Below are 14,790 nucleotides of genomic sequence, written 5' to 3' on the forward strand. Positions count from 1 at the left end.
AATCCTTTGTGAAGCTATAAATGTTGGAAAGAATTGGAAGGAATTGGAATGGAGTGAACTTCAACAAATACTGATATTGTTCCTCAGAACATGATTCCATCTCAGATACATAACAGCCTTTTGTGTCATAGTAAGGGAGGAGTGTGTTGACTCAGTGAGAAATATTCCGATATTCCATTTCCTGTAGTCTTTCATTTACAATAGCTTTTGATAAAGGGGGATTGTGAAACAGGATCAGTTCCATAAAGACACAAGAGGTGGCAACTGGAGTAGTCATATGCTTCCCTCAAGCTTGATCATCAATAGGATCAATGCCAATCTGATATTTGTCCTCACCTGCACTTTCATGCCAAATCCCAATAACTCCTGATTCCCCGAGAGTCCAGAAACCTATTTTGCCTTGAGCACACTTACTGATGACTCAGACCACACAGCTGTCTGGGTTAGAAATATCCAAAGGTTCACAATTGCTTCTCATCTCAATCTACATTGACGGATCCCCAATCCTGAGATCACGCTCCAAGTGCTCAACTTCTTCATCAGAAGAAAACCCTTTTCCATATTTGCTCTGTCAAGTCCACTCGGAATCTGACAAGTTTCAATGAGATCAACTCTGATTCTTCTAAACTCTGTTTTATTACAATCAAAATACTTCAAGGAGCTATAAAGTCATCTCTGCCTTTCTTTTAGATTTACTTTATTGTAACCCTTTGCACATTTGATGAATTACAAAACAAAGAGTCAAAATATGAAGAGAAACATGTGCAGAGGAGAGATATTTCCTGAGAACTTGATCTGTGTTTTTATATAATAATAAGAAATACCTCTGTGAAAAATACATTGAAAAATTCTGTTGTTTGACCTGAAAGTCTATGATTTTCTATCTGATTTGTTGCATAGTTAAATAGGCATTTTATTAGATAGGCTTGATCTTATGTATGTTTAACTCAGCTAAACTGCATGTACTTTAATACAGGAGGCCTCACATATAAGGCAGATAAATTCAGAGCATGGATCAGGACATGAGGTTGTGATATTATATCTATTATGGAAACATGGTCAAGGGATAGGCAGGACTGGCAGCTCATGTTCCAGGACACTGATGCTTCCAACATGACAGAGGTGGATGTAATAGATGAGGGGGAGTTGTATTATTGATTAGGGAGAACATCACAACAGTATTTAGAGAGGATATCCTGAAGGAAATGTCCAGTGAGGCCATATGGATAGATCTTAGAAATTAAAAAAGGGAGGATCATATTGATGGGATTATATGTACCATTAGGTACTACATGAACAAGTACATAGTTCATTGAAAATGTCGTGACAGGTAGACAGGGTGTTGAAAAGGGCACTTAGCACGCTGGCCTTCATCTGTCAGGGCATTGAGTGTAGGAGCTGGGACATTATGTTGCTGTTGTACAAGTCGTTGGTGAGGCCGCACTTGGAGTGCTAAGTACAGTTTTGGTCACCCTGTTATAGGAAAGATGTGGTTAAACTGGAAAGAGTGCAGAAAAGATTTACAAGGATGTTGCCAGGACTGGAGGGCCTGAGTTATAGGGAAAGGTTGGCCAGGCTAGGTCTTTATTCCTTGGAATGTAGGAGAATGAGAGATGAACTTATAGAGGTATTTAAAAATATGAGAGGCATAGATAAGGTGGACGGTAACAGTCTTTTTCCCAGGGTAGGGAAGTCCAAAGCTAAGGGGCATAAATTTAGGGTGAAAGGGGAAAGGGGAAAGATTCCTCTGGGGCAACTTTTTCATGCAGAGTGTGGTGAGTATATGGAATGAGCTGCCAGAGGAAGTGGTTGTGGCAGGGACAATAGTTTCATTCAAGAAGCACGTGGATAGGTACATGCAGGGGCAGGGCTTAGAGGGATATGGGCCAAATGCAGGAAGTTGGGACCAGCTGGGTTTATGGAAGTTTGGATATAGTGGTTGGCATGGACTTGTTGGGCCGAAGGGCCTGTATCCATGCTGTATTGCTCTATGACTCTATGACTCTATAAGCCCCCCCCATAGTCAGTGGGAATTAGAATATATATATATGGAGGGAAATCACAGATAGCTGCAGGAATAATAGGATTGTAATAGTAGGAGATTTTAACTTCCCTAATAATGACTGGGACTGCCTTGATGTTAAGGGATTAGATAGGGGAGAATTTGTTAAGTGGGTCCAGTAAAAATTTTTGAAGCAACATGTAGATGCCCTGCAAGAGAAGGGACTACACTTAACCTCCTCTTAGGAAGGGAGGCTGGGCAAACGGTTGATGTGTCAGTGGTGGAGCATTTTGGGACCAGTGATAATAATTCTATTAGTTTCTAGACAGTCATTGAAAAAGGTTGGATTGGTTCTCAAATTGGGGGAAGGCTAATTTTGATAGCATCAGACAGAAACTCCCAAAAGTCAGTTAGGAGAGGCTGTTTACAGGCAAAAGGTCATCTGGCAAGTGGGAGACTTTTGAAAGTGAGATAAGAAGAGTTCAAGGCCATCATGTTCCTTTTAGAGTGAAGGGCAAGACTGGAAAGATTAGGGAACCTTGATTGATGAAAGATATAAAGGGTCTGGTCAGGAAAAAGAAGGAGGCATATACAGTACGTATCAGGTATGGGCAGCTGGGATCAAACGAGTCCCTTGAAGAGTATAAGGATATAGGAGTACATTTAAAAAGAAAATTAGGAGGCAAAAATGGGGCCATGAGATACGCTGGCAGATAAGACAATGGAAAATCCTTAAAGATTCTATATTAAGAGTGAAAGGGCAGCTAGGGAGAGATACATCCCCTTTAGGATCAAAGTGGTATTCTATATGTGGACCCATGGAAAATGGGTGAAGTTTTAAATGAATACTTTTTAGTCGGTGTTTATTGTGGACAAGGACATGGAAGCTGGTGAATTCAGGGGAGTGAATAGTGAAATTCGGGTGTATATCAACATTACAAAGTAGCTATTAGAGGTTCTGAAATGCATAAAGTTGGATAAATCCTCAGGACCTGACCATGTATATCCTGAGATGTTATGGAAAGTAAGGGAGGAGATAGCTGGGGCTCTGGCAGAGATTTTATTAGCCACAGGTGAGTACTGGGCGATTGGAGGATCGCTAATGCTGTGCCTTTATTTAAGAAAGACAGCAAGGACAAGCCAGGAAACTACAGGCCGCTGAACCTTACATCAGTGGTGGAAAAGTTAATGGAAGAGGTTCTGAGAGACAGGATTTATTTGCATTTGGAAAGGCAAGGACTGATTTAGGACAGTCAGCATGGCTTCGTGTGCAGGAAATCACGTTCCATGAGCTTGGCTGAGATTTTTGAAGAGGTGACCAAGAGAGTTGACGAGGGCAGGGTGGTAGATGTTGTCTACGTGTGCCTTAGCAAAACCTTTGACAAGTCCATAGGGTAGGCTGGTCCGGAAGGTTAGAACACATGAGATCCAGGGTGAGCTAGCCAATTGGATACAAAATTGACTTGGTGGTAGGAGGCAGAGGGTGGCAGTAGAGAGATGATTTTCAGATTGGAGGCCTGAGACCAGTGGTGTAGTGCAGGGATCGGTGCTGGGTCCACTGTTGTTTGTCATGCATATTAATGATTTTGATGAGAATGTAGGTGGCATGATGAGTAAGTTTGCAGTTGACATAAAAATTAATGGTATTGTGGATAGTGAAGGAGCTTATATAAGATTACAACAGGATATTGATTAACAGGGAAAGTGGGGAAAGGAATAGAAGATGAAATTTATTTAATCAAATGTGAAATGATGCATTTTGAGAAGTTAAACCAGAGCAGGACATAGAACCAGTGAACAGCATAACCCTGGGCAGTGTTGTTGAACAGAGAGATCAAGGGGTCTAAGTACATCGTTCTCTGAGAGTGACAACACAGATGGACAGGGTGGTGAAGAAGGGGTTGGCATGCTTGCCTTCATAGGTCAAGGCACTGAGTACAAGAGTTGGGACATCAAGTTACAGTTGTACAAAATGTTGATTGGGCTGCACTTGAAGCATTGTGTGCAGTTCTGGTCGCCTAGCTATAGGTAGGATGGCATTAAGCTAGAGAAGGTGCAGAAAAGATTCACAAGGATGTTGCCAGGACTGGAAGGCTTGAGTTATAAGAAGGGAATGGATAGCCTGGATCTGATTTCCCTGGAATGAAGGAGGCTGAGAGGTGACATGATAGAGGTATATAATGAGAAGTATAGATAAGGTAGGTAGCCAGAGTCTGCTTTCCATGATAAGAGGTGTCTAAAACTAGAGACCATAGTTTTAATATGAAAGGGAGGAGGTTTAAAGGGAATCCAAGGGGTAAATCTTTCAAGACTAGCTGGTATCTGGAACGAGAATTAGAACCACTAAGCAAGCAATAAGGAAAGGGAAGATAGATTATGAAAGTAAACTAGCACAAAATATAAAAACAGATAGTGTATGTTTTATAATTCTATAAAGTGGAAAAGGTGGCTAAATTGAACATACCTCCCTTGGAAGATGAGAAGGAGGAATTAATATTGGGTTACATGGAAATGGCTGAGGCTTCGAATGACTATTTTGTGTTGGAGGACGCATCTAACGTGCCAGGGAGAGATGTTATTGATGCGATGGGAAGTGAGGACCTTGATACAATCACTGTCATTAAAGATGTAGTGATGAGCAAACTAGTGGGCCTAAAGGTAGACAAGTGCCTTAGTCCTGATGGGATGCATCCCAAGGTACTGAAAGAAATGGTGTAAGTTATAGTGGAGGCATTTGTGATAATTTAGCAAAATTTTCTGGACTCTGGGCAGGTCCCAGTGGACTGGAAAACAGCAAATGTCACGCCACTCTTTAAAAAAGGATGTAGGCAAAAGGCAGGTAACTATAGGTCAGTTAGCTTAACATCTGTAGTCAGGAAAATGCTTGAAGCTATCATTAAGGAAGAAATAGTGAGACATCTGGATAGAAGTGGTTTCATCAGGCAGACACAACATGGATTCAGGAAGGGCAGGTCCTGTTTGACAAACTTACCGGAGTTCTTTGAGGATATAATGAGTGCAATGGATGGAGAGGAACAGGTGGATGTTCTATACTTGGATTTCCAGAGGAGTTCGATAAGGTGCCACATAAAAGACTTATCCATAAGATAAGGATGCATAGAGTTATGGGTAATATATTAGCATGGATAGAGGGTTGGTTAACCAATAGAAGGCAGAGAGTTGGGAAAAATGGGTGTTTCTCTGGTTGGCTATCAGTGATGAGTGGGTTGCCGCAGGGGTCGGTGCTGGGCCTGCAACTGCTCATGATATACATTAACAATTTGGAAGAGGGGATAGAATATAGAGTATCTAAGTTTGCTGATGACACTAAATTGAGTGGAGAAGCAAATTGTGCAGAGGATGCAGAAAGTCTGCAGAGAGTTATAGATAGGTTAAGTGAGTGGGCAAGGGTCCGGCAGATGGAATGTAATGTTGGTAAATGTGAGGTCATCCACTTTGGAAGGAAAAATAGAAGATCAGATTATTATTTAAATGGTGAAAGATTGCAGCATGCTGTTGTGCAGAGGGACTTGGGAGTGCTTGTGCATGAATTACAAAAGGTTGCTTAGTAGGTACAACAGGTTATCAAGAAGGCAAATGGAATGTTGGCCTTCATTGCTAGAGGGATTGAATTTAAGTGCAAGGAGGTTATGCTACAACTGTATAGGGTACTGGTGAGGCTGCACCTGGAATACTGTGTGCAGGTGTGGTCTTCTTACTTGAGGAAAGATATACTGCCTTTGGAGGCAGTGCAGAGGCTCACCAGGTTGATTCTGGAGATGAGGGGGTTAGCCTATGAGGGGAGATTGAGTTGCCTGGGACTATACTCGCTGGAATTCAGAAGAATGAGAGGGGATCTTATAGAAACATATCAAATTATGAAAGGTATGGACAAGATAAGAGGCAGGAAGGTTGGTTCCACTGGTAGGTGAGACTAGGACATAGCCTCAAGATTCAGAGGAATAGATTTAGGGCGAAGATGAGGAGAAGCTGCTTTTCCCAGACAGTTGTGAATCTGTGGAATTCTTTGCCCAGGGAAGCAGTAGAGGCTACCTCATTAAATATAGTTAAGATACAGTTAGATAGATTTTTGCATAGTAGGGGAATTAAAAGGTTGTGGGGAAAAGGCAGGTAGGTGGATCTGAGTCCACAGCCAGATCAGACATGATCTTATTGAATGGCAAAGCAGGCTCAATGGGCCAGATGACCTGCTCCTGCTCCTACTTCTTATGTTCTTATGAACTGTCAGAGGAGGTAGTGGAAGCAGGAACAGTAACAACATTTAAGAGGCATCTGGACATGTGCTTGAATGAGTAGGCCATAGAGGGAAAAGGAATCATTGCAGGCAAATGGGATTAGTATAGATAGGCATGACAGTCAGCCTAGACAGGGGGAGCCAAAAGGCTTGGCTCTATGCTGTGCAACTCTATAACTCTGTATTTTCAGGTATTTTAACTAGTTTTTGTTTCTGTTCATCCAAAAAAGTGAAGCAATTTTTATAATTTCAATTTTGTTTTTCTTCTTCATTATTTCTCAATGTTTTTAGTTGCTTCAACACGTTCAAGCTCTTCAGCAGATTTAACCATCTGGCTTGGTCGGGTGCGCGGCTTAACCAACTAACCATATATTTCAGAGGATGGGCTTTGTTCAGGGCTGTGTGGAGAGATGGGATCCCGCAATACTCAGGGTATGTGAACTTTGCCATAAATAATATAACCCAAGATCTGTTACAATCCACCTTTGCTGCTTTAAGAAATGCAGAGTATTTTGAAGTGTTTTGAGCAACTACAGTTAAAGAACACCAAGGCAAATTAGAGTAGATACCAGAAAAGCAAAATGATATCAGTGACTGCTTCAACATCTCAGTAGGTCAGACAGTGTATATGGAGTGAGAAGCCCACCCAGTGAAGAACACTGCTAAAAATCCTATCAAAATGATTAGCTAATTAAAAATCACCCAACCAATTCTTTACCATAGAGTGAAGTTGACAAGTTTTTATTGTGGTTTTTTTTGTACAACTATTAAATGACAGAAGTTCCCCAGGAGTTTCCCCTGTTTGATAAAGTTTACCACAAGAGGTTGTACAAAATGAAAGTGGAAGAGATCTATAAATAAATAAAGCCCTCTTCAATTGAATGCCAAACTGCAGGTATGGGCAGAAACAGAAACAGGCACTGTCACTGAAATAAACAGGGGATCCTTCAACAGAGATCCAAATTTGAATAGCCTGGCTACGATGACAATTCTTACCCTGTTTCTGTGTACCTTGGCACGGGGTATTTTTTGATGAGTTTTATTTCTCATTGTTCTCAAGTGTGGCAAAGTATTTTGAAGTTATTTTGGTTACATGACTGTATTCATTCCAGCATGTTGCTCAATTATACAGAAACTATTATGAGGAAATATTATTTTGTGACTGATATCTGTACAAAGTAAATTAATTCCCTTCACTCTGAAGCTTCCTAGCCTGGAAATGATTTCAGCTGAAATTGGCAAAGAAAAACAATTTAAGCAGCAATCCTCCATCTCTTTTCAAGATGGCTGTTAGTTGTGTACGTTTCATGGACTAACACCTTGACTAAAGCCTCAGGCAGAAGAGTGCAAACATTAAAACATCAAATTGAAAGAGCAAAGAGCAGGAATCAGACAGTCAGCTTCGTGAGCCTGTTCTGCTGGTCAAACACATCATGCCTGCTCTTCTATCATAGCTTCACCTTCCCAGCCACCATTCTGAAAGCTTTCTACCTCTCCTGCAGCATCCAACTTGTGCCCAACTTGCAGAAGCACTCATAGATTTGGTGAGGGAGGAATATGGGCAGGCACAATGGTGTAGCGGTTAGCGTAACGCTATTACAGCACTAGCAACCTGGGTTCAATTCTGGCTGCTGTCTGTAAGGAGTTTGCACATTTTCCCCGTGTCTGTGTGGGTTTCTTCTGGGTGCTCCGGTTTCCTCCCATATTCCAAAGAGGTACAGGTTAGGAAGTTGTTGGCATGCTATGTTGGCACCGGCAGTGTGGCGACACTTGTGGGCTGCCCCCAGAACACTCTGTGCAAAAGGTGTCTTTCACTGTGTGTTTCGACATACATGTGACTAATAAAGATATCTTATCTTATTTCAACTGATGCCATGAGACCTTACAAGAACCAGAGACATTGAGAACTCTCAGGGTCATTCCATCCCACCTGAACACCAGTACATTTCCTCTGCAATAGTAGGTATTACAACCTCACATTTCTCTGTTCTCCATTCCTGAGTCTCTCAGCAAGATATTGGCATTGTGAAGCTTCTGCAAAGGTGGTGTTGATTGCTGAGTTCCAAGTTTAACCTTGTCGTCACCACGGATGTCTGATTTACTAAGAATAACAGTGATGGCTAACAGTTTCACTGTGAGTTCATGGTGAGATCTGAGTCATTGTATTGTAATATTAGACAGGATTTTGTCACTGCACTGCTTTTAATATGTAAGGAGTGAATTGACTGTAATTCCATTGAATATGGCCACAATATCTATGCACAGGAATTCTCATCCCAGAAACCCAAAGATGTATCTGGCCTGCCTCAAGATTTATTTCTAAAGAATGTGCAACAAATATATTCCCAGAGGATCCCAACATTACAAGGAATTGAAAGGCTTTAAACAGGGAGTGCAGGATGTCTATTTAGCCGTGGGATGGATTATCCAGATGACATGGTGCTGAGACAGGAGTCAACCCAGAGGGCTTCCTGCAGTACAAATGACCAGATTTCCTCAAACTTGCAGGATGCATGTACACACAGGCTGCGATCTGCTCCTGCAACTGACAAACCAGGGGGAGGAGTCACCGCAGCTGCAACCTTAACATTTTACACGTTTGGGAAACTGAAACTTGGCTCTGGCCCTGGAACTCCTGAACCTTTAATCTCAGCACTGAGCTGCTCATGGATGGTGAGAGAGACCGGCATTTGTTGAAGGATAAGGAGACCGATGTCTGTATAATTTCCTTGTGTCACAAGCTGAGTTACCATGGGTGGTTCTGAGATGGAAACATGCATAGAGGCTTCAGCCAGAGCTTGGGGGAAATGGGATTATGGAAGATTGATTATGGGGACAAGGGTAACAGGAGTTCTATAGGGTGGGGCTTGCTCTGGGGTTTGCAGATAGTGGGGATCAGACAATGCATATTTGCACTGAAGGAACAAGATGCTTAGGAAGGCAGCCAGGGCAGACAGTTAAGACCTGAGAACAGGAGGGGGACAAGAACTTAGATTGATTCCAGGACTGACATCACTGCAGCATCATGCTGACTCTTCACCGAAAGTGGGAATTGTATCCAACGTTGGAACTATGTTTATACCTGTCCATATTTTACAAACCTGAGCATTAAAGTGTACAGAGACACACTGTAATGTGCAGACTGTGAAAGGGAGAGCGATTTCCTGGAAATCACAGGTTTAAGCTCCACTGTGCGGACAGCATGTTCTGAGCTGTGGAATTTCCAAGGGTGTGAGGAGTAAAGCATGGAACTGGATTATTCTTGCTTGAAGGAAAACAATTGGTTCATTTTGCACCATTCACTTTGCTAAAGATGGATTTTACACTTCTTCCTTATAATTAGTGATTACATCTTCAGAAATCATACATATCGGAATCACCAGCTATTTTATCCATCTGCGACTGTAAAGCGCAGAAGTAATGAAATGTAAAACTGCAAAAGTGAAAGAAGATCCCCCTCAGCTGCAGGGAAATTCCCTCCCTCAGGATGTCAGTGTTTGGCAGATTTGACTGCAGGTGATTATGCAAATGAGAGAAGAGAATCCCCATAAATAAGAGCTCACTGGCTCTCTGCAGCAGAACTTGATTCAGCAGAGAGTTGTTGCATTAGGCAGAAGGTCCTTCAGCAGACATCTCTTCAGCAGCACAATGTGGAAGATGGACAGAGCAGCCTCTGTAACGATCCTCATCATCCTTCTGTGTGCCATTGCTGCACAGGGTATGTTGAGATGTCTGAACTTCTGTTTTATTCCTTATTTTACCAGAGCACAAATTCCATGAGCTTTTGGATCATGTGCTGTTTACTATGTACAAAGCAATTAAACTGTCAATTGTGTTATGTGTTCTCACTGCTGAGTGAGAAATATTTCAATACTTTTAAAGGAAAATCACATCTGGACTGGATTCATATAAGATTGATCCAGGCAGCTAAAATGCAAAGCTAGAAAGAAATGCATCAGTGAACAGTATTTGCATTGTTCACTTGGATGAAGCTGCTCTTTGGTCTTTGTATTTAAGTTTCCAAATAAGTTTCAGAGGCAAACTCTTCTGTAAATGAACGCTTACAACATTTGAGAATGAGATTATGCAAGCACCTAATATATCTCTCTGGGTTGTGCATTGATGAAACAGAAATGCTGGAGGAAGTCCCAGCAAGTTTTACAGGCTTTGTTCTCCTTGCACCAACAAAGAAATCTGAGTGAATGTGATCTTTCCTCAGGTATTCCAATCCCAGGAGCACAAGGACGGTGCCAGTGCATTCAGACCAGCTCTGATGTTATTTGTCCGAAGTTCATCCAGAGCTTGAAATATATTCCCAGAGGATCTCACTGTGAGAATACAGAGATAATGTGAGTAAATGAGTCAGAGCATCACTTTTAACCTTTCTTCCCCTCTGATGTTTATTTAATAAATTGTGCACTTTAAGTGGAGACATTGAATTTCTGTCACCTTCTCTTCACAGCGTCACCCTGAAAAATAAGAAGAAAGTGTGTGTGGATCCTGATGCCAAGTGGGTGGAGGTTCTCATCACAGCCAAGAAAGGTCAGTGTTTGGTGTTTGCCAGAATTCACACTTTACCTGTGCATGAATGTAGATGTAGTGAGTTCTTTCTGCCATGTGAATCCGGTCCTCTGTGGTGGAGGGTGCTGTGTGCTTCTCCCTGCTGAACATTCCCTCCAGTATTTGGCACCTTCTGGTACTTTACTTGAGTACCCTCCCTGTATGTGTGAGCCATAACCCGGTATGTCAGCAAACTATTTGACCATGGTTGGTGTCAGTGCTGAGCCCCTCACTCCCCTCACTCAATGTTCATTATTAATGTTCCTGGGAGCTATGATGGGGACCCGGAAGCAGAGGATGGGTCACTGGAAAACTACCAATTGCAGGAGTGGTGACTGGGACCAATTGTCACATCATTTATAACCCAGCTGAACCAACCAATGAAAGACAACCTATGTTCAAAGCAGGGATGTAAGGAATAAAATGCTTTATAATGATCTTCCTCACAGGCTGCAGGCATAGAGCACGGGCAGTTGAGGGAATGAAGACTTAGGGTTCCAATTAAGCAGAATGCTTTGTCCTGGATTGTCTCCAGTGTCTTGGTGTTGCAGCTACACTGATCCAGGGAAATAGAGAGAGTTTATCACACTCCAGAGTTATGCCTTGTAGATAGTGTAAAGGATGATAAATGTGTGTCAGGAGGTGACTCACACACTCGCTGGACCAACCAGATAAATACAATAGATAATGGACTGTTGATGCTCAGGAAGATAGCAATGGTAATGCCAAGGACAGTCCTTGGGTTGTTGCCTGGCTTGTTGGTTGGCACAAATGCTACCTGGCACTTACACATTCATCCCTGAATGCTGTCAAGGTCCTGATATAAGTTTGCACAGTGGCACTTTGTGAGGAGTTAGAAATGGAATTGAACTTTGTGCCATGCATTTTGGTCAATGCCTATTGCAATATTAATGAGCTGCTATTAATCTTCCAAGTCATAGAAATCTGTTCCTTTTTTGTGGAATGTCAGATTGATAATTCTCTGAGTTCTGTTGCAGGAGATACAGGATGCTGTATCACTGTGGGTAACGATACAAATTATTCAATTTTATTTCAGGTGGCAAACATCACATTTCAAAACCACGAAGGTGCAAGTTGAGGGAATCACTTCCATCCTGAATTATCTGACGGGGAATGAAGGAAGATCAGCCCTGGGTGTTAACTCTGTGAAATCATCTTCAAATGGTTCATTTCAGTGTCTCCTCTACGTTGTCTTTGGAGAATGATCTTGGTGTTCCTCCCTATCACAGGACATGTTTACACCCTGTCATATTACCTATTTACATTTGAAGAAACCACCTGATGTTTGCGTTAAACTTTGTGCCAAGTTCGAAGTTTCTCTTGACATCTGTGGTAATTATGGTAGACCCTGGACTTGTAAAGCCTATAGAAAAGACAAAATGAGATTGTTGTTAAGACTTTAATGTTAGCAATGAGAGTGGGAGATGATGATGATGTTAGAATAACTTCATTCATTAATTACCATGGATCATTGTTCAAAAGGAATGGTCCATAAGAGAAGCCAGTGATGGGGTGGTGGACTGTGCTCTCTGCCATCCCTGAAATTAAGGCTGGAGGACCCTGAAATAAAATTCACACATTGTTCACATCCCCTCCCCCGTCCCCTGCCGCTCTCACTCTCGCTAATGAACCGAGCTGCTGGCATCAAAAAGTAACACTGCCAATGACTTAAAAGCAATTTGTTATCACACACTGTCTTCTCAAGTCCATGTAATTTACCAGAAATGAGAGGGGATAAGTTGGTCTGAGTACAAAGAATAATTATTTTTGGTTATTTCATTAGAATGATCTGGGTTAGAATGGTGAAGGTGTAAGTAATTAACTAAGCCCACTCCTTTTTTTTCTGAAGATATGGTGTGATGTAATGTTGTTTCAATCATTTCGAGAGCAAATATCTTCATGGTCCCTTTTCCTGTTTACATCCTGTACATAGTCTGTGATATACTGATGGCAATTCTGTTGATCAAATGTGTTTGTTCCAGTTTGAATGAAACATTTTTATGTTAAAATACAAGAACTAATACCTGTAAGTAACATTGGTGTCATTTTACAGCAGTGTTTATTGACCATTGATATTTTAACTGCAACTGTGGTGTTTTCTCTGTAAAATGTCAGATTTTAGGATCTATCCAAAGTCTGTGGAAGTAAATTCTCTGCAGGTGTAATTTTTATGTTAAATACCTACATTTTAGAAGGTAGTGCTGCTAATAGTCTGATAATCACTGGAGGAAATAAAACTTGTAAATAGGAACAATGTCTATATGGTGATAGAAATCCTTTGCCCTGACGGAACTTTCACTGACTGGTTCAGTTGACCAACTATCTCATCTGGCCAGTTGATGTAAGTGAATGAATTTGTTGAATATTCCTCAAAAGCACTTTAGAAAGTAAAATAAATTGGATTTCTCGTGAAGAATTTGTTGTCATTACATCTGAATTTTCAGTATACATTTCTGTGTTTCTCCATTTGATAAATAAATAAGACTGAGGAAAGAAGTGCAAATCTGCACACTGTCAGTGGGATTTCATGGAGTTTCTTTAACTCATTACACACAGTGTAAGTGGTCTGGGGCTAACACCGAGAGGACTACACTGCAAAGATAGAACACAGCACAAGAACAGGCCCTTTGGCCCATGGTGTTGTGCCAAATTAATTAAATACCTAACTAAACTAATCACTTCTGCCTACACAAAGTCCATATCCCTCCATTGTCTGGACATCCATGTGCCTATCTAAGAGCCTCTTAAATGCCTCTATTGTATTTGCCTCCACCACCACCCCAGGCAGCGCATTCCAGGCAACCACCACTCTGTGTAAAAAAAAACTTGCCCCACACAACTGCTTTGAACTTACACCGTCTTGCCTTAAATACATGCCCTCTGGTATTAAACATTTCAACCATGGGGCAAAGATACTGGCTGTCTACTCTGTCTATGCCTGTCATAATCTAATAAGCTTCTATCAAGTCTCCCCTCAGCCTCTGCCTCTCCAGAGAAAACAACCCAAGTTTGTCCAACCTCTCCTTACAGCACAAGCCCTCTAGTCCAGGCAGCATCCCGGTAAACCCGGTAAACCTCTTCTGCACCTTCTCCAAAGCACCACATTGTTTCTATAATGGGGTGACTAGAATTGAATGCAATACTCCAGATGCAACCAAACCAGAATTTTATAAAGCTGCAACATAACTTCCTGCTTCTTGAACTCAGTGATGTTGCAGTTGTACAAATTGCTGATTAAATCCAAGGGCTTGCATGAGGAGGATTAAGGGGTTAGACCGTAATAATGTACCCATCCTTGGTTAAATCACACTGGGGTACTTGTGATCTACACCTTGGGAACAATATATTGGCCTTTGAGGGTTTTATGCGAATGATAGTTGGTCCCAATGTCATTGGTGACTGGGAGATGAACCAAATTAGGTGTTTGCTCTAAATTGACTTGATTAAGGGATGACTTCGTTTCAGAGTTTGGGTCTAGAGGATGGACCACAAATTAGAGCCATGAGTGGTGGGTGTTTGGAACTCTCTCCCACAAGTTGCTGGCGACATTTATTCAATTTCACAGATTAAGGTCTCTTTTACATCTCACCCCTCTTGTCTTGTGTCTGTGTCCTCTAGTTTTAGACTTCCTAACCTTGGGGAAAAGACTATGACCGTCCACCTTCTCCATATCCCTCATGATTTTATAAACTTCTATGAGATCACCCCTCATTCTCCTACGCTCCAAGAAATAAAGATCCAGCATGGCCAAACTCTCCCTATAACTCAGGCCTTTTAGTCCAGGCAGCATCCTTGTAAATCTCTTCTGCACCCTCTCCAGCTTGACAGTGTCTTTCCAATAACAGGGTGACCGAAACTGTGCACAATACTCCAAGTGCGGCCTCACCGATGACTTATATAACTGCAAAATAATGTCCTTCCTCCTAAACTCGATGCCCTAACTGATGAAGGC

General features: G+C 41.8%; 2 protein-coding genes across 5 annotated transcripts in view; both read left to right on the forward strand.

Annotated features, from left to right (window-relative positions):
- The window catches only part of LOC127582184 (interleukin-8-like), a 143,113-nt gene that overhangs the window by 14,036 nt on the left and 114,287 nt on the right, over window positions 1–14,790 (forward strand). The gene's annotated exons all lie outside the window — the stretch shown is intronic.
- LOC127582196 (interleukin-8-like) lies at window positions 8,825–12,647 on the forward strand. Of its 2 annotated transcripts, none has more exons than XM_052037297.1 (4): window positions 8,825–8,930; window positions 10,477–10,606; window positions 10,720–10,799; window positions 11,875–12,647. In XM_052037297.1, the coding sequence occupies exons 1-4, from the start codon at window positions 8,924–8,926 to the stop codon at window positions 11,934–11,936; spliced, it is 279 nt and encodes a 92-aa protein (XP_051893257.1). In that variant the 5' UTR covers window positions 8,825–8,923; the 3' UTR covers window positions 11,937–12,647. The 2 variants fall into 2 exon arrangements, with proteins under 2 accessions (XP_051893257.1, XP_051893247.1); XM_052037287.1 differs by lacking the exon at window positions 8,825–8,930 and adding an exon at window positions 9,864–9,975.

The sequence above is a fragment of the Pristis pectinata genome, chromosome 2 (assembly GCF_009764475.1).
Source record: "Pristis pectinata isolate sPriPec2 chromosome 2, sPriPec2.1.pri, whole genome shotgun sequence".
Taxonomy (NCBI): domain Eukaryota; kingdom Metazoa; phylum Chordata; class Chondrichthyes; order Rhinopristiformes; family Pristidae; genus Pristis; species Pristis pectinata.